Genomic DNA, 26,049 nt, shown 5'->3' on the forward strand with positions numbered 1-26,049 from the left:
CCATTTCTGTCCTGTGTGGCCTGCTTAGCTAGACAGCAGGAGAATAGAGTACACCGAGAACCATAATGAAAACAAAACCCGTGTGTTTTGTCATGTTTTGTTCCAGGGAAGCAGTTGACAAGTGCTGTTATTAATGCTTTCTCCCAGATCCATTCAGTGATGGAGAGGAGGAAAATGGGCTGGTTGGACTGTGGTCTTGGTGCCTCGCAGTTACTCTGCACTGGTTATGCATTTATTACCCTCTTTTCTAGTTACCTTTGGCTAGTGGGTCTTCCCACTAGGTATTTGTCCTTAATTGTACCACCTAAGGCAAATGGATGCAAAATGCATTCTGCCCACTCACTGTCTGGGCCTTCCCCACTCTAGTCTTCGCACATTCCTTCAAGAATGTAGTTACCGTCTGGTAAGATGTCAGTGCAAATGTGAAGAAAATAGGCATCGGACTAGGCTTTGGTTTGCCACAAGTGGCAGCTGCCTATATCAATTACATTTATTAATTTTGCTTTTCATTTTCCCAGTTCCTCTTAGCTCCCCTGTTGAATGTTGAGATTTTGGCTGTCAGAGGCAACTGCAACATTGCCTTACGGACTTGTGGAGGAGGGGAACTGCTCAGTGTAGTGTTTTCATTTTCAGAACCAAGTAATCTAGTCACTCATATATAAGAAATGTGTCAGTCCAACTTTAAGAAAAAAATCTAAATCCAAGCTCCATCATCAGATTTTGACAGCATCTTGGATTTTGAAACAACTTCAGTCTGTAATTGGCATTCAGAATGCCCTTGGCATGCCAGTCTGTGATGGCAGTAAAGACCTGTTAAAACACTTGAGCCCAACTTTATTAACCAAAACTGATACCACCACCTTTATCTTCTAAATAAAGTCCACTTTATTTTTATTTTCAACATTTTGCCGCTTCATTTTTGGTTCCAGACGGTGTCACCTCCTTGGAGGTGAAATGAGTTGTTTGAAAGAAGCTGGTGCGTGTGGTGATAGATGTGTGAGTTGGGGAGAGGAAGGACACATCTGTCTTAAAAATTAGCTCTACGTAGTACAATGGGAAATGAATGAAAGTTTTCTACAAATGAGGTAGTGAAAAATGACTACGTGGAGGAGGTTTCCTGTCCAGAGAGATCTGAAGCTGCTGGAGATTGTCCTCTGTCTTGTGCATATTTTGCAGGCTAATGATCTCGTCTATTTAATGGCTTATCCAAAGGTTGGATTTTTACTTAGTTTGCAGCGTGTATTTAATTTCTGCTTCCACTTCCCCCCCCGCCCCAGAGACTTGTAGAGGATAGAACACTGACTTGAGATTAAGAAACTGGGTCCCTTCCTTCACCCTGCTGTTTATTAGTGCAGCAAGATGCCTGCAGGCTACTTTATAAAAAAATGCACTTTCTTAGTTTATGTTGGGCAAGTAAAATGAGGGCAGACCTTCATTTTCCTACCTTAGCCTCCATGTGGCCTTTCACCATTTCTAATTGCACACCCCTGCAGTAAGGAAGTTTTGATCATGCGTACCCCATGTGTTGATAAATTATATACCTGTACTACTGTACCCATATATTGTGTAACAAGACACAAAAATAGATAATTAAAAAGCAATTACATGAAAAATAAATATAAATAGGAGTTCTAATATTTTCTTTCTGTACCCAAATTTGGAGATCACTGGGTTATAGAGAGTAACTTGTAATTCTTGACTAGACTGCGTTAAATATTTCTCCATTGAAGGTATACTTAGAGGAAAGAATGGTATCGGTTCATTATCAAATGGTAAGGAAGAACTGCTTCTCCTAAGAATTTTTTTTCCAGCAGCCCTCCAGGTATTCCCCGTTCCCATATACCCGGCTCCTCAACAAACACTGAAAAAGTACATACAGTACAAGGCTACAGTTCCACCTGGCCTCATCAAGGATTCCAGCTTGGCCTGTCTGATGTGAAAAAACAGTAAACACAGAAGATTTTATGTGTATTATATCTTAATTCCCACAGCAACCTTAACAGAGTTCTGTATAGGGGAATATATAGGAATGAGGAGCAGAAAGATTAATTTATCAGACCAAGGTCACATGGAGCTCGAATTCAAACCCAGTTCTGTCATACCAAAACCCAAGCTTTCCTCACATTTGTCCTAGACAGATGCTGTCGGTATCTTAGTAATACAAAACAAGGATCCATGCTGTACATATTTATGCTGTGCCATGCATTTCCTTCACAACACTGTCTAAAGGTATATTTGTTGCTTATTTATTGCCAGTTTTCCCAACTATAATGAAAGCTCCCAAATTTGGTGACCTTGACTGTCTTTCCCCAGCTTAGAGCAGTGCCTGACATACAGTAGACCCTCAGTAAGTATTTGTTGAACTAATGACATGTCAGTACAGTTCAGGGAGTTTCTGAAATGGCATCACTTAGCCTTTGAGGGGCAGAACATCCAGAAACCTGGGAATGGCAGAGCCTCAAGACACTTGGGCACCTAACTCTTACCCTCCTCGTTTGCTGGATGACTTCAGGCTAGCCTCTTAACCTTGGGTTAACTGGAGGAATGGGAACAGGATTAATCAATAATTAGACATACAGTGTTGATTTTATGCATTACCAGATGCCAGGCTTGTAATAAGCGTCTTATATAGAATAATGAAAGTAACCCTCATCAACCCTTTAACAAAAGCACCATTTTAGTCCCAGTTGACAGATGAGAGAGAAGCACAGAAGGGGCAAGAATCTTGCCAAAATCACGTGGGCTAGCCAAGCAGTCCCGACTCCATAGGCTGTGCTTGTCCTGCTGGGCTGTGCAGACTGTGTGCTATGCAGGGTTAGAGGATGAGCAGATGAGCCTCTGCTCCCAGCAAGCTTCCAGGTAACAAGCAGGGAGAGCCCTGGATGAATGGGCTTTGGAATTAAATGGCAAAGTCATTTTGCGGTAATTCTATAGTGACATCCATTGTTAACCTTTGTCAACTATCAGACTCAATTCAAGGATTGGTGGGAGGTGGCATACTTCCCTAAAGCCAACTTTCCTCCCAACTGGGATTTGAATCATCTCCCTGCACTTCTGCTTCATCTTCCCTCTGAGCTAGAAGCTTTTGGGAACCAGGGCTGGGGGGCAGGGTGGATGTTGGTGCCTAGTGGCCCAAAAGGCCACAGGCTGCTGAGTAAGCTCCATGTCTGAATTACCCCTGCGCTGTCAGCCGACCCTGGGCAGTGCAGTGCGGGTAGGAGGCCTGAACTGTTTCCTCGCACAGGTGCTCCTAAGCCATAAGTTCCTGAGCTTAGCTGTGTGTGTGAAACATACCTTCTTGTTTGAAAGCAAAGTATGTCTCGGCTTTGGTGCCAGCCTGAGCTTTGGATGCAGAGGGGCAGCCTATCACCATCCTGAGGAAGAGAATTAAGACATGGCTTTGGGGCTTCCCTGGTGGCGCAGTGGTTAAGAATCCACCTGCCAATGCAGGGGACACTGGTTCAAGCCCTGACCTGGGAAGATCCCACATGCCTCGGAGCAACTAAGCCCATGCGCCCCAACTACTGAGCCTGCGCTCTAGAATCCATGTGCCACAACTAGTGAGCCCGCGAGCCACAACTACTGAAGCCCACACGACTAGAGCCGGTGCTCCACAGCAAGAGAAGCCACTGCAATAAGAAGCCCACGCACTGCAACAAAGAGTAGGCCCCTGCTCACACAACTAGAGAAAGCCCGCACACAGCAATGAATGAAGACCCAACGAAGCCAAAAATAAGTTTATTTACAAAAAAAAATTGAATACAGGCATACCTACCTCAGAGATACTGCAGGTTCCGTTGCAGACCACCACAATAAAGTGAATATCTCGATAAAGTGAGTCATGCCAATATTTTGGTTTCCCCTGTGCATAGAAAAAGTTATATTTAGGGACTTCCCTGGCAGTCCAGTGGTTAAGACTCCGCGCTTCCAACGCAGGGGCCGCAAGTTCAATCCCTGGTCAGGAAACTAAGATCCTACATGCCTTGTGGCGTGGCCAAATTAAAAAAAAAAAAAAAAGATATTTACTATAGTCTATTAAGTGTGCAAAAGCAGTATGTGTAAAAAAAAATGTACATACCTTAATTTAAAAATAATGCTGTTGGGGGACTTCCCTCGTGGTCCAGTGGCTAAGACTGCACTCCCAATGCAGGGGGCCCAGATTCGATCCCTGGTCAGGGAACTAGATCCCACATGCTGCAACTAAGAGTTTGCATGCCACAACTAAAGATTCCGTGTGCCACAACTAAGACCCGGAGCAACCAAATAAATATTAAAAATAATAATAATAATGCTGTTGGAAAAATGGTCCAAATAGACTTGCACAATGTAGGGCTGCCACAAAATTGCCATTTGTAAAAAACCTAGGAGTGAGACAGGAATAAAGACACAGACCTACTAGAGCATAGACTTGAGGATATGGGGAGGGGGAGGGGTAAGCTGTGACAAAGTGAGAGAGTGGCATGGACATATATACACTACGAAACGTAAAATAGATAGCTAGTGGGAAGCAGCCGCATAGCACAGGGAGATCAGCTCGGTGGTTTGTGACCACCTAGAGGGGTGGGATAGGGAGGGTGGGAGGGAGGGAGACGCAAGAGGGAAGAGATGGGAACATATGTATATGTATAACTGATTCACTTTGTTATACAGCAGAAACTAACACACCATTGTAAAGCAATTATACTCCAATAAAGATGTTAAAAAACAAAACAGAACCCATGCAGTATCTGAGAAGTGCAATAAAGCGAAGCACAATAAAACAAGGTGTGCCTGTAGACTAATTTTTAGTTGTTTGGGAGAGAGCAGAAATGAACACAGTCGTGGAGAATATGAAGCAGAAATAGTTATAAACTTTCCACCCAAACCTTGCAAATTTGATTGGAGGATGTGCATTATCTCCACAGAAATTGGAGGACCTGCGGGAAGGAATGAGACTTTCCACCACCCCCCAAACCTCTTATTTGTTGGAAGACTAGCAGCTACAGTTGGAATCCCAGGATGGTTCCGCAGCAAACCCTAATTTTCTAGGACCTAGAACTGAAGGGCTAAGGTGGCAACCGGATCCTGCATTGTCACATGCGTCTAATCAATTTTTCTGCCAGCCTGATTCTATCTGAGTCATCTGCGTTTTATTTTGATTCAACTTTTTGCCAGCTGCTAACGCCACCTCCTCCTACTCTTTTCAGGCAAGGATGGGACAGGAAGGTTAAAGTGTTTTTCCAAAGCAAGGGTCCTGGGAATGGGAAACAGTCTCCCCCTGATGGTTTCCAAGGAGGAAACATGCAGGGGTGACTTGGCTCCTGCTTCTGCACTGTCTCTCCTACCAGTAACTACTGGAGAAAGGTCCTCTCACAGCACCTGTGAATGCCATTTACAAATGTCGCACAACTCGAGCCTGACCAGTTGTCCACCATATTCCCTCTTCTCCTCTCACTTCCCTCTACCACCCTTCCCCTTTCACCAGGACCCTGGGTTTTACCTTTTTCTGTCTCTATCATGATGAGCCCTGATAATATCATGGGTTCTTAGAAGGAGTTCAGACCAATCTCCAGTTTTCTCAGATGAAGAAACAGGCCTACAGAGGTGAGAGTAACTCATCCAAAGTTACACGACTTCATTCACTTATTCATTCAACCAGGAACACTCCTTCCTACCCCTTAAGATTTAGCTTAAACATTATCTCATTAGGGAGAGCTTCTCTACTTTATCTAAAGCAGATACCCCCCTCCAATTCTTCCCTATTGTTGCACCTTGTGTCTTTTTACTTTTTATCACAATTTATAATTGTTTCATTTATTAATCTTTCTTTTTTTGTCTGACTCCTCTACTAGAACATAAGCTCCAAGAGGGCAGGAGATACATGTTTGTCCTTCAGAGACATGCTCATCACTGTATTCTCAGCATCCAGCACATAATAGGTGTTCAAGAAATCTTTGTTGAATAAGTAAGTGTATAGTGAGCAGATACTATCTGGGCACCTAGGGCTATGAAGACGGATGGGATACAGTTTCTGTTCTCAGAACTGTCTGTCCAATATGAGCAACAGAGCCAGAAAACAGGGAGAATGCAATGAGATCAGGTCTAGATTCCAGGGAGGTATTTTGGGGGCACCTGAACCAGGCATAATCTCTGTTGGGCTTTTGCTACCAACTGCTTAGAATCCCAGATAAACCACTGGGCTGTGCCCGGCTGGGTGACTCAGGCCTGTACCCTGAGCAGCCCAGCAGCATCAGGACCTGACAACTCATCCTGTAGAGTGTGTGCTTAGACGGTACCTGGACCCATTACCCTTTTCAGTGAGGGAAGGCTTGCCAGTCAGTTTCAGGCCAGTGGATGGCCAAATCCACACTCATTGAGGCCTCAGAGACAGCCCCACTACCTTTAAGCCCAGCCTCCAATCTTTTGCCTGGTCTTCTAAGTTTTAGAAGAGAACCTGTGCAGCCTTAAGGGAGATGACACCTGTGGGTAGCCTTTATATCTAAAGGGCAGGTGGGTTGTCCCACATGGCTCAGAGAAAGCTAGTGTTCTGGACCGTAAAAGGCTAGCAGGAGCAACTGGAAGGGAACCCAGCAGGAGGAGGAGGAGGAGGAAGGGAGCCAGTGAGAATCCCTTTCTTTGAAAATAAAGAGTACACAGCCCCTGCTGGCTCTCCTAGGAGGAGGAGCTCACCCTCCAGCCCAATCTTCTCCCTACAGTGGGACAAAATGGGAACTGCTGCTGCTGCTTCTCAAAGCTCACAGCAAGCAAGAAACCTTTTCTCCTGCCCCTTCCAGATTCACCACCCACCTCCTCCAGGAGCCAAAAAGATAGGCTCAGGTTCCCATCAGCCTGAACCCTCTCTCCAGATGGGAGGCTTCAAGCTAAATTCTGAGCCTACCAAAAGCCCCCTCCTTAGCCTATACTCTCTTTCCAGGGTTGGCTTGTTAGGGGTTAGCCAGAGTCCTCCAGAGTTTCCCTTGATCATTCCCTACCTGCATCAAGGTTGACCATGCCTCTGCCCATGGTTTTTTAATCCATCAGGGAATAACCAAAATGACTTATTAACACCCCCCTGAGGATTCACAGAGCACCTTTAGTTCTGGTCCCCATTCCTCTCCTACAGTTGCCCAGGTCAGGAATTAACTCCAATTTAATTCAGAGAGGTTAAGTAACTTGCCCAAGGTCACTCAGTGGGAAAGTGGCAAAAACTTGTGACTCCTGCCCAGCAGTTTGGCCGGTGCTCAAATAATCTTTGTGGATGGGTGAAATCTGTTGTTTGTTCATTTCGCTGGCCTGTGGGTGCGTCTGTGTGTTGGGGGGAGGGGACTGTGTGTGGGAGAGGAAAGCTGTCCCCCTTCCTAATGAACTTTGATCTTAGCTCATTCTCACTTCCAAAGAAGTTACTGATTTAACTCTAATCTCTCCGACTGGACCCTAAGGTCATTGTATTCATTATCATTGCAATGCCCCCTCTCCCAAGAGCTATGAAGAGTAGGTCTAATATTTTCCTTCTCAAAAGATCAAAGACCAAAACAATCCAAATAAAGAACCTCACTTTCCCCAAAACATACAGCCCCAAAGCAAATTCCAAAGCACCTCCTGAGCCCCGGCGCCGTCCGCAAACTCCCCCACACACGCCGCCAAGCCACACTGCGATGGGAGGCGTCTGGGAGGGGGCGCGGAGCATGGGCCGCGCAGCAGGGAGCTGGTGGGCACCGGGCGCGCTGCCAGGCGGGGCCGCACGCCGGGGGCCGGCCGCCCCTTGCCACGTGGTGGTGGCCGCGGCAGGGTCCGGGGCGCCTTCCCAGCCGGAGAAGCCCGGAGCAGCCGGGGGGAGGAGGAGGAGGAAGAGGAGGAGGCGGCGGCGGCGGCGGCAGCGGCGGCGGCGGAGGAGGAGGAGCGGGGCGGGAGCGAGGGAGGGGGTTGGGGGGAGGGGGTGGGGGGTGGGGAGAGACCCGGCGGCGACAGGGCGAGAGCGGAGCGCGGTGCCAGGGGGGTGGGGGCACCGGTCTGGGGAGGGAGCAGGCGGAGGGGGTAAGCTGCGATTACCAGCAGGAACCGGCAGCAGCTGTGAGTCCCGGCTGGGCTGGGCGGGGGGAGGGAACGGCGTCCAGGGCCGGCCCCTGTGGGTCGCGGGGTGGACCGGAGGAGGGGGCGGGAGGTTGGCCCGCAGCTGGCCCAGGGTGGCGGGGAGGGAAGGGTCCGGCGTCGGCAGTCCGCATTCCCCCTTTCCCCCTCCTCCGCCGCTCCTCAGGCCGCACCGCATCCGGACCCCCTTCCCCGGCCCGGCGACGGCAGACTGGGGCCCCTGGGCTCGGCCGGCTGTGGGGGAGGGGGCTGCCTGGTCTCGGCCCCTGAGAGGGGAGGGGCGACAGTTTCTGTCCGCCGAGCTAAAGGGGTTTAAAGGGCGGCTCTTAAAGGGACCGCAGAAGGGGCCCGGGGCCGAGGAGGCATCCCTCCCCATCCGCCTGCTGTCGCTCTCGCGCGGGGTCGCTGGGCCGAGGAGGGGGATGCAGAGGAAGCAAACACTGGTCGCGGCCGCTAAGTGGCCAGAGCCCTGGCTAGTGGGGTTGGGCCCGAGGTGGCCGGCCAGCCGGGGGTCTGGGCGAGTGTGGTGAGCGCGGACAGCGGAGTTTGGGGAGAGGGGATGGGCCTGGGGAGGAGAGGGTTAAAGGTGGGGCCAGCCGTACAAATACGCGCGCACACACTCCTTACTCAGACCCGGTCACACGCGTTTCCCTGGCACTTAAGGCGGGGCAGTGTTGGGGCCTGGGCCTGGGCCCTCTTCACCCCAGGCTCCTGCTGCCCGATTTTGGGATGTCGCGGACCCCACTGCCTCAACTCACACCTCGGGAGCCCCCTCTCCTACGCGCACACACGCTCTGGCGCGCGCGCACACACCTCGGACATTCCCATAGTGCCTCACGTGACACACGGCCCCGAACGTGCCCACCCTTCACACACGCTCACGCACGCGTGCACACACAAACACACACGGCCTCCTGGCCACTTCCCCACTCCCTCCGACCCCCCACCCCCCCGCCCGCCCGCAGCCCCGCTAAGGCACTCATTGACTGTGACACACCTACACTCATTCACAGACACACACATTCCCCCCACACATGCCAACCACAGACACACATTCATAAACAGGGCCAGGAAAAGTACACACGCACCCCCTCGCCTACTCTTTCGGGAGCCCTGAGTCATTCCTGCCCCTTCTCAGGGCTCCCCATTTCCCTCTGTGCAGGCACACAGGCCAGGCTTCAGAATTCTCTGTCAGCCGTCTCCACCTGCGCCGGGCCCTCTCCCAGAGCCCCCTTCCCCACTGTGTGCCCTCAGACACTCAGCCGATGACCTCCTGTGGGTCCCAGGTCAGGGGTGTGGAGGGCCTGGAGGGTTGCCACAGCCGCCCGGGCTGGTGTGAGTGGGGGAAGCACTTCCTTTTCCTGAACTCTGGGATCCTAGAGGAGGAAGCCAGGGAGTTGGGCGGGGGCCCAGCAGAGGATGTTCTGACAGTGGTGGGGCTGACCCTCCCAGAAGCACTGGGCCTTCCTTAGGGAGGAGCCAGGGGTGCCAGAGGCCTGGCATGAGGAGCTTGGAAGAGAGGTATTTGGGGAAGTGAAGCCTGGGGTGGAGAAGGGGCTGAGGAGTGAGTCAAGGCAGTCCCCATCTGGACCCTGTGTGCTGGGAAGGCAGCCCTCTCCTGTCCACAGTTCTCCCTGGGTTCCGGAAGGAGCCCTTCCCTGCTGCTGGCCTCGCTTACTTGTCCCTATTTGTCACTGCTCCACCCCACCCCCCACCCCGCCACCTCCGTCTGGTCCTAGCTCCTTCCCCCAAAGGCAGCAGAGAAGAGAAGATGGGTCTGGGAGGGGGCTGTGAGACACGGGGGCAGGACCAGGCTGCATCTCAGCTGGCCGCAGGGCTCCTCAGGCCAGGACAAGGGGTATTAGGGACAAGCTCTGGGCCACCCTCTCCACCGTTGCTCGTTGCTCCTGCTCTCCCAGGAGGCCCAGGGCGGGCTGTGGCCCAGGCCCTTGCCATGGAGTCCATGTTTGAGGATGACATCAGCATCCTGACCCAGGAGGCCCTGGGGCCCAGTGAGGTGTGGCTGGACGCCCCTGGAGACCCCTCGCTGGGGGGTGACATGTGCTCCGCCTCCCACTTTGCCCTGATCACGGCCTACGGAGACATCAAAGAGCGGCTGGGGGGCCTGGAGAGGGAGAATGCCACCCTCCGCCGCCGCCTCAAAGTCTACGAGATTAAGGTCAGAACCTGGAGATGACGGGGGTCTGGCTGTGTGTGTGACAGGGGAGGGGGCTGCTGGGTGGCAGGAACTGGGGATCCGGCAGAGATTCCAGGGATCCAAAAGAGGGGTCAGGGTACAGACTCTTGGGAACTTGAGGATCCCTCACGAGGGATGTGGCTGCTCTGGACGGATGGGAACTCTGGAGACCCCAGCACCAATCAGGAAAGGATCAGGAGGGATCCGCTTTGGAATGCTGGACCTTGGATCTAAAAAAGATCTGGTTGGTGGGAGATGCCTACAGGGCCATGGGAATCAGGATGTACAGATCCCACTGGAGTAGGGAGGGCGAGGCGAGGATTCTGACGCAGGTTGTGGGATGGGGACACAGCAAGGCTGAAGCTCTTCTGAGGGCCTGCCCCACCCGCAGTACCCACTGATCAATGACTTTGGAGAGGAGCACGGCTTCTCTTTGTATGAAATCAAGGATGGCTCCCTGCTGGAGGTGGAGAAAGTCAGCCTGCAGCAACGGCTCAACCAGTTCCAGCACGAGGTGAGCCCTCCCTGAGCTCTTTGCTCCAGTCCATTTCTGATAACCTCCCCAGCCTCTGACCTTCCATCTCCTTGATCAGAGATGGCTATGGTCCTCCCTAGAACCAGCTGCAGCTCCTCCTACCCCTCCACTGGGTGCTGGGAGTGGGGGTGGGAGGCACAGGGTGCTGCTCTGCCCCCAAGTCAAGATGGGCCTGACTCTGGCTGCACTCCACCCCCTCCGGGCCCCGTCCAGTTGCAGAAGAATAAGGAGCAGGAAGAACAGCTCGGGGAGATGATCCAGGCTTACGAGAAGCTGTGCGTGGAGAAGAGTGACCTGGAGACGGAGCTGGGGGAGATGGTGAGGTTCAGGGAGCCCAGGTGCTTGAGGGTGTGACCTTGGCTGTGTGCTTGTGGAATGCACCCCACCGTGTTCGTGTCTGTCCGCGAGTGAGTGCCCGTTTGGCCTGGTGAGTGGGGTTGTGTGTATCATACAGGTTGTGAGTGACTCTGTGTACATCCTGGCCATGCAGTGACAGGAGGTGACTGTGAGTAGCCCTGTAGAACACTGTGAATCTGTGTGTATGTTTGGTGCTCACGCTGCGTTGACCCTGCACCTATAGCACTGAGCTGGAAGGCTGTGTGGGTGAGGGCAGAGGTGACTGAAAGTGTTCGTGGCTGCTGGGATGGGCCTTGGCCTGTGTGTGATTCTGAGTCAGGGTATAGCCATGCGTGTGAGCAGGTGGGCAGGTGTTGGAATCAGGAGGCATGGTCTCTTGCTGACTCCTAGCTGTGAGCTGGGTCAAGTCACTTAGCCTCTGTCCTGCCTGTGAAAAGTGGGGCAAATAATAACAACGTTGCTGAGCTGTTGGGCATTTGTGTAAAAAATGCTTTGACTTAACAATCACAAACACTTAATGGCACTTAACTGTGCCAGGCATCATTTTTATCTCTTTAGATATATTTACTCATTCTAATCCTCGTAACAAACTTACTTAAGAGGTAGGTGTGGTTAGCTCCATGTTATAGGTGAGGTAGGTGAAGCCCAGAGTGGTTAAGTGACATATGAAAATGGAAATTATTATGCTCCTGAGAGTGTGGTGGTGTCTGGACAGGGGGCTGAGTGTTCTTATAAGTGTGTCTGCGTGGTAGTGACAAGGAAGAGGCATTAACTCTGACCTTGCAAGGGGCAGTAGCCAGAAACATCTGCATTGCAGTTGCTGGGAGAGGAGACTCATGGCCACTTGGAGAGTGGAGTTGGGATATGTGACCTGGGGTCTCTGCTCAGTTTAGGGGGGTGATGGATACCCAGACATGGAGAAGTTCTGGGTTTGGGCAGCCCACAGGTGTGCCCTGACCTGATGCAGATCCTCACCCCTTTGTCTCCCCCCCATAGCGGGCCCTGGTGGAGACCCACCTGCGGCAGATCTGTGGTTTGGAGCAGCAGCTGCGGCAGCAACAAGGCCTCCGGGATGCAGCCTTCCCCAGCCTGAGCCCCCCACCTGCCCCTGCCCCGCCCTGTGCTGATCTGGACCTGCACTACTTGGCACTAAGAGGCGGATCTGGCTTGAGTCACGGTGAGATCTCAGCCACCCCTGATTTCCATACTCTGATGTTCCCAAGCCAGCCCCCCATTTCAACACTATTGGACACCTCCAGTATTTCAGACTGATAGTCAGCACCCCGTTACGATGTCTTAAACTTCTCCCATAATCACCTCATCCCTCCTTACCAACTGTCCCCTCACCTCATCAACTATTACCCCAGTTTCTCCCACTGGCATCCCCCCACCTTAACTCCTTCATTCCCAGGCTCTCCCATGCAATTCCTTTATGTGCCAGCAGAGGGCGGCCCCACCCAGAGTCCCCTCTGTCTGTCTTCCGTTGTGATTAGGAGAGGCCCCTGAGGATGCTTTCAGACTTGAGTCTGGTTGGGGAAACCGTTCCAGAGCCCGTCTTATTTCTCCCCTGGCCACCAGAAAGATTAGAAAAAGCAGCTCAGCCCACTGTTCCCCTCTGCCCTCAGTAGAGGTCTCTCTCTCATCCTGGGATATCTACCCTCTGGATGTCTCTCTTGGATCCTTCACGCTGCAGTTCTCACCTGTTTCACTTTGTATTGATCTGGGAGTGGGTGGAGGGTGTCCAGCAGCTGGTTCCAGCCTGACATTGTCCTTTCCTCTACCGGCAGGCTGGCCAGGGCCCACGCCGAGTATGAGTGAGCTGGAGCGGCGGCAGCTAGAAGAGGCTCTGGAGGCTGCCCAGGGAGAGGCCCGGGGGGCTCAGCTTCGGGAGGAGCAGCTCCAGGCTGAGTGTGAGCGGCTGCAGGGGGAGCTGAAGCAGCTGCAGGAGACCCGGGCCCAGGTAAAAAGGGTGGGGGCGCTGACCTGGGGTCCCTGCTCTGGCACCTGCAGAGCTCCTTGAAGGTCTGGGGGCTGCTGGAAACGACTTTAGAGATCTGGGACTTCCTCACTGAGTACAGACCAGCCCTGGGAATGGTAAAGAAGAGAAGTTCAGGCAAGGTGAGGTTGGGGTCTGACTGCTCGATCTTTCCCTTAGGATCTGGCCTCCAACCAGTCAGAGCGCGACATGGCGTGGGTGAAAAGAGTTGGGGATGATCAGTAAGTCACTCTAATCCTCCTCCTCTTAACCTCTGCACCCCCGGGGATGGCATTTTCCAGGTTCCCCCTTTGATTCTCTCCTCCCCCTGCACATTGTTTGGGGGACCTCTCTTCCACGCTGTCGGGTTGCTTGTGTGGCTCTGCGCCCTTCACAGGAAGAAGGCGAGCTTCTGGAGGTGCTCAGGTTCTGGGAGGTTCCCTTTGCTTTCCTCTGGCACCCAGGCCTGTGTCTTCTTGAGGTGTCAGGTGTTGAGAGAGACTTTCTCAGAAGCTTTGCTGCTATGTTCAGTGTCCCCTGGTGAGTTTGGGGGCCTCTCTGGAGCCCATTTTCTATCCCAGTAACAAGGCCCAGCTGCTTGGGTTAACCCTCTCCTCCCTGACAAGGAGGAAGGAGATGGTCTCTTTTAGGATTTGTGATGCCTCGTCTCCTATCTCAGGAGAGAGAAAGCTGAGGCTTAGGAGAGGATGGACTTCCTTGAGTTCATACAGCAGCATGCAGGGAATTAGAACGTATTATGCTGGGGTGTCCCTTGGGGATCCTGCCATTAAAGAGAGGCAGCAGTAGGTGGGGAGGGAGCTATGTCAGGGTGAAGCCTAGTAGTAGGGCCTCCGGGGCAGCATTGGGCAGCCAGGGAGAGGGTGAGCGCAGCCTGGCAGCAGTGAGCCTGGTGCCTTTCACATCCGCACCTGAACTCGTCCTCTCCCACTTTCTGAGAAATAGAGCACAAACCTCCTTCCGCCTAAGCCTTCTCCCCTAAGATGAGACGTGTGGCACAGACTCCCTACTTTCATCAGAGGGGAAGACTGAGGCCCAGCAAGGGCAGGAGCTAACCCTCCACCACACCACACACCCAGCCCCAGGAGCCCCGGTCCTCCTCCCAGCAGGCTCCCTCCTCACCTTCCTCCTGGCTTCTGGCCGGTTGGGGGTACCTCTCACCTCCCTCTGCACCCTGGGGTGAGGGCCTGGGTGGGGCTGTGATAGCTGGGGAGTGAGAACCCAGTGTGTGGGACTGATGGGTGGGACCCCTCAGCTGTTAGGGGCCTCTGCAGAGAGGGTCCACCCTAGCTTGTGGCTGGGGCTCAGGGTCCATCCTAGCCTGTGTACCCAGACCCGGAAAGCGTGCACACACACACACACACACACACACACACACACACACATTCTAGAATCATAGCTTGCCCCTAAAGTCACACCGTGGGGCCCTTTATGGCTCACTGAATCCAACTCCCTCTTAGAAGACCAGCAGTGAAGCCTCCCTCAATTGGTTGAACCCAGAGAGAGGATTTTTTTTGGCTGAAGTCCGAACAGCCAGGTTTCGAATCTCAGGGACCCCTCTTGGGATGCCGAGTGGCTTAGCTTTGCCCACTTCACCTATCTGGCCCCAGGTTTCCCTCATGGCCTCAGAGGTCCGTCATTGCTGGGAGAAGTGGCAGAAGGTGATGTGGGGGAGGCAGAGAAGGGGGTGTGGGTCCCAAGGGGCCACGTGAGCGACTGAGTAGAAGAGAACCCCTCCTGCAGATGCTTTTGGAGGTCATATCGTCTATGCCACTAATTCTGGCCCAGACAGCCGCTTTTCCTTCGCACCCCAAGGCACCCCCACCCGCCCCGACCCTGTCCCTTTGGCCAGAGGGAGCTGGGCTCTGCTCCGGGGCTGCTCCTACCTGAGGTGACCTCCAGCTCCTCCCCTCGGTCTCCACGGCTTGGGCTCTGCATCAGGGCCTCCTGGACGTCTACCCCTAGAGCCGGCTGGGCCCTGCCTGCCCAGCTTCACACTTCCTTTCAGGCCAAGCATTTCTGGATAGCCTCAGCTTGGCAAGAGTTAATTCTCAGAGGAAGTCCTCACTCCCCCGGTAGTTTTATTTTCTTATAAACTCAGCTCCTTTTGGTAATAAGCCGCTTCCCGAGTGCTCCCTCCCCGTCCTCCCACCTGAGGGGGCCTCAGTCATCTACTCCAGCTCCTTTCCCCCTACCAGCCCCTCCTTTTCTTTCTACTTCTGCCTAAGCCTCCAGGCTAGTGGGAATTTTACATGTGGACCTTCCTAGGAGAGGATTACAGGGGTGGGTTATCCAGATGGAGGTGTGAAGGCTAAAGAGGGAGCCACAGAGCTTCCTGAGTCCAGCCGAGTCCTCTGTGGGGACCCTGTGTACCCCCGAGAGGTGCTCCCCAGTCTCCGTGTGGATGCCTCCAGGTGGCCAGTTTCACCGTGGGAGTCCTGGCTGTTCACACGCCCTCGCTTGTACTGCCACCGCCTCTATTAATTCCCCTCAGTGAGTCCCCCAGGTGCTGAGGGGGCAGTCCTGGGACGCAGCCCCAGCCTCAAGGCTTCCAGTCCCTCCCATCCCAGCCCCTGGCTCACAGGTCCAGGTCATCAATGTTCCTCTGAAAATGGGCACCCAGACCGGACTGCCACCCTCCAGGTCTGACCTCCGGTCAAGATTTCCCTGCTGTTCGGTCAGCCCAGCATCTGGTGGTCGGTGCCCAGGGGGACAAATTGCCCCAGAGGAAGAGCCGCTGAGGGTGACTCGCGGGCCAAAGGCAATAATGAAGGAGGAGGTAGGAGTGGAGACCACCTGCTCCTGAGGATGTGCAGGGAGCTGAGGACCCCAGGAGGGTCCCAGCCAAGTGAGAGGTGCAGAACCCATGGCCTCCTTCCCTCTGGGCCCCACTCGGGGTCACAGGTCCTGAGTGCGGCCTTCCTGAGGGTGTGGCCAGCGCTGAGGGTGGAAGGGAGATTGTGGAGAGGGGGCTCCGTCAGGGGAATGAGGGCCAGTGAGTGAGGGGGTTCATCCATGAGGGGAGCACCCTGTGGGAAGATGGGGATTCAGTATGAGTGATGGGGGGGGACTAGAGGCCTTTCTCCCCAACGTGGGGGGCTCAGTGTTGCAGCCTGGGTGCTTTTCCGCCCACCCCCCACCCCTCTCTCCACCCACAAGCCTCTGCGTGGGCTGCGGTTAGTGGTGGGGGAGAAGTGTGAACTCGGAGAGAGAGGATGGAAACTCTGCACGGAGGTCAAGGGCAGAGCTGGGGGGGGGTCAGGACGGAAGTCGGAGACCCCCGTGTACCTTGAGCTTAGTCTCATGCCCCAGAACCAGCGGGCCCAGGGCCTCCCCCTTCACGCTTCTCACCCTCCCTACTTCCTTTCTTTCAAATTTCCTTCAGCCTGGGTACCCGGCCCACAGGAATTAAGCCCTGAGGACTTGCAGCCTCGGGGCTCCCCAAGGGTGGGGAGGGGTTCTGAAGTTGGGGCCCACCACGCCCACCTAATTGTGGTCTGAGGGGTTGGTGGGCTTTGAACTGTCTCTGACCCTTTCCCTGCCAGGGAGGCAGAGAGCAGCTCTTACCCACACTCTCTCCCTCGATGGGGAACTCCACGTCCTCCCCTCATTCAAACCAAACTCAGTGAACTGGTATCTCTAGAAAAGGATCAAAACTGGTTTCCCCCTTTCTCCACCCGTCTCCTAGGCGCTTCCCTGAGTCTTCATCCACAGAAGACACTCTGCGAGGCAGTTTACCTACAAAATCTCATTTGTTTCTCACCAAAATGTGACAGTATTGTCCCCTTTTACAGCTGAGCAAACCAAGGTTACAAAGAAGTAATCAGAGAAGTGCAAATTCCAAACAGGTCCTGAGCAGATGGGGTGACGGTACCTTGTGGTGTTTTTCTGGTTCACATTCTTATCCAAGTAGGAGGCCCTTACATGAGGGGCAGCCAGATGATTTGTTGACTAAACCTGATCATTTTTAAAAGTGAAAGGGGGCCCTATTAATAATTATGCCAGGTGACTCCTGTGAACCAGGACAGCCCTGGGCAAATTGGGATGTGTGGGCCCCCCAACCGAAATGGGGACTCTGGTTCCTAGCCCTGCTGTGAGCCTCTCGGTTTGGTTGTATCTGGGGAGGCTTTCTAGACACAGAGAACATCTGGCTGAGCTGGAAGCATGGCAGGGGCTGCCATGAAGAGCTGGGCTCTGTGGACCGCAAGTCATAGCTGGCCGAGGAGAGTGAAGGGGCTCAAGGCGCCTGAAAGGAAGTGGTGGAGCGCTGGGTTGTTGCATGCGACTTCCTCCTCCCCCGGCCCGCAACCTCAAGTCCCTCCACGGCCCGGTGCCTGTGGTCCCCTCCCTGAGGGTCGGGCCGGGTGGGAAGACTAATGCTGGGTGTGCCTGTGGGTGGTGGAAAGTTGGGTCCCTCAATTCCCCCGCGGGGGTGAGGTGGCTGGGGGCAGCAGGGGGCAGCTATGGGCAAGGATGGAGGGGGTGGGGATGCTGGATTTCTGTTTTCCTGCTGATTCTGTCAGCCAGGGATTCTGACCACATGACCAGCTCTGATCCTTACCCCAGTCGTATCCCTAATACTGATCCCATCCCTCCCTGTAACCCTATCCCTCATCCTGCCCCCAGCTCCATCTACAATCCTGACTGAAAATGAACTAATCTGACCCCGACCCCAGCCTTAATCCTGACCTTGAGCCCATCCATCCCTAGTTCTAATCCCATGACCCAGTGCTGGTCTGAATTTCGACCCTGCCGCATCCGTGTCTGCGTCCAAGTCCGCATCCTCACAGGGGCTGCAGCGCAGCACAGGGCACCCAAGTGAACGTCCCTGGGGAAGACACTGCACTCGGACGTGTCTCCCAGCTGGTTTGGGGCAGAAAGAGGCCTTTTACAGAGGCAGACGCTTAGGTCTCTAACCTTTCTCATCTCAGTTGCTTTGTCAATAACAGTGAAGATGATTGTTTCCAGGTGAATTTTTGAGCTCCCTCAATTATTCGTGGAAAGAATGAATGAAAGGATAAGTCAACAAAGGGTGGAAAGGTTTGCAGTGGTGGGAGCCCTCTTTCCTGCCAATGCTGCCATTTGCACCGTGGCTCTTCCGAAGGTGCCAGCACAGCAGGCTGAGGTGCCAAGAGCCTGTTTGCATCCCTGCTCTGTGCCACCACTGCTCTGTGACCTTGACCCGGCCTCTTAATATAAACTCTGTCCTTCCACTTCCACACGTGTCTAGCGCCTTCCTCTCCCCTCCCAGGGCAGGGCTGGTGATGCTCAGGGCTCCCAGGCCACTTTGCAGGTCCCCAGCCTCTTCCTCCTCCTCCTCATCTTTCCCTCTGCTGCCTTCCCACCTCTCCTTTACCCCGTTCCCCGATCCTTTTGGAAGGCAGTAGATAGCTTAGTGGTCAGTAGCCTCGACTTTGGAGTCCAGGAGACGGGAGCTCCCATTCCAGCAACTCCACTATTACTGGGCTTTATGGCTTTGGTCAAGTGACTTAACCTCTGTAAGCTTCAGTTTTCTCATCTGTTCAGATGGAGATAATAAGAGTGGTAACACTGTAGGGTTGTTGTGAAGATTAAATTCTTAGCACAGTGCCTGGCCCATAAGGGCTCATACAGATTATTTATGATTCTTTTCTCCCTGAGTCCTTCCCAAGTTCTGAGAGACTCAGACAGGATTTTCCCCCATAATTTAAGCAATGAAGAAGCACCCAAATGCAGCCGTCTGCTGCCGTTCACCTGACCCATCCTTCCCAAACAGCTGTGATGGTGGAAAATAGCACTCAGGTGTGGGCCAGGAAGCCAGGAAGTGGAATGTGTATTCAGGTGCACGTGTGCGACTCTTGGTTGTGTTGTGAAGTTGAGATTTTTTTCCACTGAATTGGCAGTGTTTTCTAATGTGAGTCATTCAGGTTGTTAGAGCATCTAGCAGCCTGGGCCTGAGCATCTTGAGGTGGGAAGAGACAAAGAGACGCCCGATGAAGGGGGAGGTCCCACAGGGCCATGGGGCATCAGGAGGTCAGGTCCCCCCACCTTGCCCGGGGTCTCAGAGGTCGTTGCAAGGGCTGCCTGGAGCTCCAGGAGGACACAGGGTCAGAGCTGGAAGAGGGGCTGGGCATTTTGGGCTAGGGCCTTCTCCATTCCATTTCCTCTTGCCCTGTTTTGCTGCGAGGAGGGTGCCAGGAGCTGGGCGGTGGAAACTGGGGCAGCTCCTGACATGGGGAAGAAGGCAAGCGGGGAGAGATGGGGCTTGGCAACTGAGTGTGGCAGGTGAGATCTCTAAGGCAGGGAGTGAAGGCAACAACCTGTATCTGTCACCTGAGATACAGCAGTGAAGGCGGACAGGGAGAGAAACTGGTTGCTCGGTCAGAGGGGATGTTCCATCAGTGCTCTGCCCAGGGCTCCCTCCTGCCCCCACCACTGAGGGGCTAGCACGATCCTCCAAAAGCCCCCAGTCTGAGCGGGGGAGACGCAGCTCCTGCCCTCAGATTCCCTCGGTTTGAAGAGGGGAGCCTCCTGCTGGGAAGTCCCCAATTTAATGTGGGACACAGACTGGCCTCCCAGTCTGATGAGGGCAATGCCATTTCTCCCCACAGACCCACGCTGAAGAAGAGGGTGGGGGAACATAGGACACACGACGGCTGAGATGTGGTGGGATAGAGGCTGCAGCACCTTGGCCAGGGCTCCCAAAAGGACTCCCTCCTCTCTGCTCCTGTCCATCCCTGTCCACCATCAGACTGGTAGAGGGCACTCTCCTGCCTTTAGAAGTGGGCTTGTCCCCCAGAATCCCAGCCTGTTTGCAAGAATTTGGCTTTGGTCCAAATGGGTTAAAAATAGCTTTGTTGTGGGAGGGGCTCCCCCTTCCACCCAGCTCTGCCCCAGGATTGGCGCGAGAGAGCCCGCCAGTGAGTAGAGAGCGAGGGAGTTCAGTCATCATCTACCCTCTGCACCTCGGCTTTTCCTGCCCTCTGAAGCCCTAACCTCATGACTTCCCCTCCTTTTCTCCGGGGACACACACACACACACACACACACACACACACACACACACACTCTCTCTCTCTCTCTCTCTCTCTCTCTCTCTCTCTCTCTCTCTCTCACCCTGTTCCTCACACCCATCACAGTGGTCTCACACCTCCCTTCATTCCCTCCCATTCACATACATCCTCTCTCACACGTCCATTACCATGGGATGAGGACAGGGCCCTCAGGGTCTGGAGAACTCCCTCCACCCTCCTCTCCTTGCTGCCCAGGGCCCTTCAGCTACTGGGGCAATAGGGCCTCCCCTGTGAGGAAATCCCTCTGGACTGGCCAAGCCTCTGCCTGCCACTTCCCTCCAGCTCCAACTTCCACAAAGTTCCAGAGTCCCTTCTGGATTGAGGAGGCAAGATCTGAGGAAACAAAATCCCCTGCTTCCCAGGATTGGTCCAACCCCAGATCAGAGATGAAAGCAGTGACCCAAGGCCATTGCAGAGCCTCATGTGACATCAAGACAGGCTCCCTGGAGGTGTGCAGGCTGGGGTGGGAGACAGGGGAGGGGCAGTGTTGAGAATGATAACCTTCAGTGATTCTGGGTCACAGGGACCCAAAGAGAAAGGAAGAGAAAAGGAAGTGGCTGAAGTCTTTGCTAAGTCTGTTCCAGCTCCATGAGGGTGGGTGCCCAGGAGGCCTGAGCATGAAGTGTGAGGAAAAAAAGGGAAGAGAGAAAAATGGATAGAGAGGCTCAATTCAATATTCACTTACTGAACAGCTCCTGGGTACCAGACCCTGGACAAGATGCTGGGAATACGAATACAGTGATATAGACCCCAACTTTGAGGAACTCCCAGTGAAGTTCCAGAACAAGGCAACTTTTGTTAGGTGCTTAATGTGAGTGGCGCCCCCTGGAGGTGTTCAGTGCACAACAGCTCCATGTAAAGGGTTCCCTGATGATCCTGGGAGTTGCAAGGCTGAATCGAGCTCAGAGGCAGCTTTGAGGTGGAAGCAAGAGCAGTGGACCTGGAAATAGGCAGACTTGGGTTCAAGTTTATCAACTGGCACCTCTGCCAAGCTAGAAGGCCATGTCTTCACTTATGGAATGGGGCTCTTCATAGGCTGTGCAGCAGTCCCCTGCCCCCAATACACAGATTGCACTTAAACTATTACCATGAGCTCTTTGAGAAAATTCACAGGGACAAAACCTACTATAAATTCAGTGCAGCTTTTTGATGAATCTGTGTTTTGTCACCGCAGCTTCTGCACAGATTAGAAAAACATTCACACATACCTGTATGAGATGTGTTCAGGCCACAGACAATGCTCAGTGAATACACAATTTCAGGGATCCCTTGAAATCACTGAGCTCTCTATCCCCAGCCCATAGTCTGGGAACCACTGCCCTAGCCCAAGGTAAGGTTCAGGGTCGGGGGAGGGCTCCCTGGAAGAAGTTCCGTTTGAGGTGGCCCTTAAAGCCCAAGAGAATTTCTGCAGCGGGGCTAGGAGGGCCTGGGAGGGGAGGGGAGGGCCAGATGCTGGGGCAGAGGCAGTTCTCCACAGCTATGGCAGTAAACCCATTTCCCTTCTCCTCTCCCCCACTCCCTGCCCTCTGACCTCAGGGTCAGGGCAGGCTGGGGTCAAGCCTTGACCTGGGTGACTGGGTGTCCTTCAGGGTGAATTTGGCGCTGGCTTACACGGAGCTGACAGAGGAGCTGGGCCGGCTTCGGGAGTTGAGTTCCCTGCAGGGGAGGATCTTGAGGACTCTGCTGCAGGAGCAGGCTCGGAGTGGCGGTGAGATGGGGCAGGGGAGGCCTGGAGCTGGACCCGGCAGGAGGGGATAGCTATGGCCACCGTCCTGCGTCCGGGGACCACCCTTCACTTCCTTCCCCCGTGCCCAGGCCTTTTCCACTCCCGTTCGCAGAGTGGGTGGGCACTGGTCGCCGGCAAGGCCCTGTTTCCCCAGTTCTGACGTCTTCTCTCCCCACCACTGTCCCCCTTCTCTTCTAGGCCAGAGGCACTCGCCGCTGTCGCAGCGCCACTCCCCGGCCCCCCAGTGTCCCTCGCACTCCCCGCCGGCCCGAGCGGCGCCCCCTTGCCCCCCGTGCCAGTCCCCCGTCCCCCAGCGCCGCTCTCCCGGGCCCCCTTGCCCTTCGCCCCAGCAGCGCCGATCGCCGGCCTCGCCCTCCTGCCCGTCGCCCGTCCCGCAGCGCCGCTCGCCGGTGCCGCCGCCATGCCAGTCCCCCAGCCCGCAGTGCCGCTCCCCAGGGCCTCCCGCCTGCCCGGCCCCGCAGCCCCGGCCCCCACCACCCCCGCCGCCCGGGGAGAGGACACTGGCCGAGCGAGCCTACGCCAAGCCGCCCAGCCACCACGTGAAGGCCGGCTTCCAGGGCCGGCGCAGCTACTCGGAGATGGCGGAGGGCGCGGGCTACGCGGGCGCCTCCCCGCCCTGGCTGCAGGCCGAGGCGGCCACGCTGCCCAAGCCGCGGGCCTACGGCAGCGAGCTCTACGGCCCCGGCCGGCCCCTCAGCCCACGGCGCGCCTTCGAGGGCATCCGCCTGCGCTTCGAGAAGCAGCCGTCGGAGGAGGAGGAGTGGGCCGTGCCCGCCAGCCCGCCTAGCCCGGAGGCTGGCGCCATCCGCTGCGCCTCGTTCTGCGCTGGTTTCCCCATCCCGGAGTCGCCCGCCGCCACCGCCTACACCCACGCCGAGCACGCGCAGTCCTGGCCGTCCATCAACGTGAGTGGGCACGTGCGCGGGCACGTAAGCACGTGCCTCAGACCCGGCGGGGGGTGGGGGGCCGCGGGGTGGGGGCCCGCCGCCCTCTTCACGCCTGATTGATGGGCGGGGCTCCCTTCCTTTGTTACCGCCCCCTTCCCAGGGCGCAGCAACCCCTCTCTCTCCAGTGGCCTTTTGTTGGCATGAATTGGGGCCCACACCATTAAAACTTGTTCAGTTTCACGGTTAAAGGCCCGGGTCTTCAGAGTGACAGTCCTGGCTTTGATTCTGGATTCCACCACTTAGTAGCTTTGGGACCTCCGGCAAGTTACTTATCTTCTTGGCCTTCAGTTTTCTCATCTGCAAAAATGAGGTCAATGATTTATTATCTAATTCCATTAGAGAGTTCTTAAGAGGGAGGCAGTGAGCCCAAAGCACTCTTGCACAGTGCCTGGCTCACTAGTAAACATCTGCTATTACTTGGTGATGGAGGCTATGCTGATGCCATGGGTCTTGGTTCCGGACAGGGACAGGCCTGCTCATCCAGTTCTGTCCATCAGGCCTCAGAGCCCCTGCCCCTTTCTGTCTGTCCTAGAAGAAAGCCCTGTCTCACGGCTGTATCGTTTCACTGAAATAATGAGTTTCCTGGATGTCAGAGCCAACTCTTGCCACCTGAAAGGACCAAAATATATTCCAAAGCCAGACAGAAAATTATTTTTGGGTTGTACATTGTTTAGGATTATCCATTGCTTTGAGTTATCTGAGAGCTGTGTCTTAGTCAGTCTGAGGGCATATCTGGGTCTTGGCTTCCCTCATTACCGCAGATGCCTTGGGAGGCTGAGCATACCCACCTCCCCATTCACACCTCCTGGGGACATTATGCCCGGGGTCGGGGCAGTGGATGCTGAACTGGTAGAAGGTGGTCAGGGAGGGGGAGGAAGGAGGTGGTACAGGAGAAGGGGTGCCCAGATGCCTTCTGCATGCTGCAGCCATCCCTGCCTCAGGTTCCAGGGAAGGGCAGGTTGGGATGTGGGGACCATGAGGGAGGATTGTGGACCATAAATGACTCCCTTCTCTCCCCACAGCTGCTGATGGAGACAGTGGGCTCTGATATCCGCAGCTGCCCCCTCTGCCAACTGGGTTTCCCTGTCGGGTACCCCGATGATGCCCTCATCAAACACATTGACTCTCACCTGGAGAACAGCAAGATCTAGGGTGCCTCCCCCACCCACTGGCTGTTTCTTCACCTTCTCCCATCACCCCCAAACTCTCACTCACTTTGAATGCTGCATGAATCTCGTAGGGGGCCCCTGCCCCTTGCGACCCCCAGATACCTCCACTAGCTATCGAGTCAACGTGTGTGCCATCTTCCCTGGTCCAGGCACCACTCAGCCCTGGCTTTTCCCAGGAGGTCAGCTGAGGCTCTCCCCAGCTCCCTGGCTTCTGCTGGGGAGGTGGGGATCAGGGCTGGGGTGGGAAGGGGCATATCCCACCCAGCCTCTCCCTCTGCCTTTCTGTTTTCAAATGGTTGGATCCAAGAAGGTGTCTAGTGCTTGGGCCTGGGGGAAGGGAGGGTATCAGAAGACTCCAGGAGCTCCCCTGGCACCTCCCCAGATGTCCGTCTTTCTCAGGCTGTGCTCTGTCCAGGGAATGCCTCCCTGTGGGGCCTCAGAGCCTTCCCTGCACACTGACGCCAGTTCCTCCATCCCATGGCCAGGTCGGGACTCGCCGTTCCCTGCAGGCCAACCCTGTTCTCCCCCTCTGCCCACGCTGGAGAGGAGAGGGAGGACCCTGGAGGACTGGGAGCATCCAGTCTGAAGAGGCTGCCCTGAGGCACCATGACCGTCAGGCTAGGGAACTATCTGTGCCAGCCTCCCAGGCCTATGCCCTCCTCCTGGAGCCCCCAGCACCAAGGCACAGATTGTTAAGGCAGATGCTTCCCTCCGCCCTGACCCCACTCAAGCCCCAACACCACAGGTGCCCTGGAGCCCGGGTGTGACTCAGCCGCTGTTAGCTGGGTGGGTGACATCAGCCCCGCCTCCCAATCCAGAACCTGAGGATGGGCCCAGGGTGCTGTGGAGATCAACTTCAAAAGAGCTAACCCCCTTCCCACACCCCAGAGCCCCACATTCCCTCTGTGAAATCTACCTCAGAGTCAAACCCTCAGAAGGACGGGTAAGCAGGAGGCCAGGGGGTCCCCAGGGCTGAGGTGTGGAGCTTGCTATGGCAAGAGCCTGCCGCCCCACGATGAGTCCGCCCCCCTCCACTGCAAGCCCCTCCCGGGTCCCAGCCCGGTGCGGGCAGTGTATGCCACTGTCAGTGCATGTACCTTTCTGATCCAACTCTTCCAGGTCCCCCACCTCCTCACACCCCTCCCCCCCTCCTCAGTGCAGGGGAGTGAGGGGGTGTGTGGGGCAGGGAAGGGGCTGAGGACTCCAGAGACACATGGCCTTGTACCTTGAGTGTCCCCCTAGGGAGGGGGAATGGGGAAGGGGGACTGGAGAGGGGAGTGGGGCCCCTGAGCTCTCTGAACAAGTTGAAAGTCCAAATAAAACTTACCTGTTCCATTTGCGCTTGGTCTGTGCCCTCTGTGGCTGTGGTGGGGAGGAAACCCTTGTAGCGGAAGGTCTTGGAAACTGTCTCAGGTAACCACAACCATGGGAGGGTGGGCATTGGGCAAGTAGGGGATGCACGGAGCACCCATGTTCCAAGGTGATTCTGGAGATGCAGGCATGTGAGTGGCTACAGGTGACCTGTGACGTGGACTTTATTTGGAACAGGTAGGGAGCAGCAGAGGGTGTCTTTGTGACCAGCCCTGAGCAGATGTCAGGGACTCATGAATTTTCCCTCCCAGCAGGTCTGGCAGGTAGAGGTTCTGTAGCCTGGGGATTCATTTATCAGTAGCACGATTTTTTCATCAAATGATTTCTTGTGCCGTGAACCAGACTGGGGCCTCAAAGAGGAGGGAACATTTGGATCTATGTCCTTAAGGGTCAGAGAGCAGGGAGGGGCTGGGCTCCAGGCTCAGCAGCTGCCTTGAAAAGTCCCATAGCCTGGGAGGTCAGAGCCAGGTCGTGAACCCATGACTTCTGCCTCAGCTGGGGCTGTGCCCTCTTGCCTGCATAAAGGTCCTGAGTTACTTTTTTTTTTTTTTTTTTTTTGGTACGCGGGACTCTCACTGTTGTGGCCTCTCCCGTTGCGGAGCACAGGCTCCGGAC

General features: G+C 54.9%; 1 protein-coding gene across 1 annotated transcript; it reads left to right on the forward strand.

Annotated features, from left to right (window-relative positions):
- Positions 1-10,021: 10,021 nt before the first annotated feature.
- Positions 10,022-24,045, forward strand: TBKBP1 (TBK1 binding protein 1). Its single transcript, XM_065897865.1, has 10 exons — positions 10,022-10,246; positions 10,656-10,778; positions 11,013-11,117; positions 12,153-12,333; positions 12,905-12,907; positions 12,944-13,116; positions 13,312-13,373; positions 21,790-21,908; positions 22,125-22,852; positions 23,917-24,045. The coding sequence occupies exons 1-10, from the start codon at positions 10,022-10,024 to the stop codon at positions 24,043-24,045; spliced, it is 1,848 nt and encodes a 615-aa protein (XP_065753937.1).
- The last annotated feature ends 2,004 nt before the right edge of the window (positions 24,046-26,049 follow it).

The sequence above is a fragment of the Phocoena phocoena genome, chromosome 19 (genome assembly GCF_963924675.1).
Source record: "Phocoena phocoena chromosome 19, mPhoPho1.1, whole genome shotgun sequence".
Lineage (NCBI taxonomy): Eukaryota > Metazoa > Chordata > Mammalia > Artiodactyla > Phocoenidae > Phocoena > Phocoena phocoena.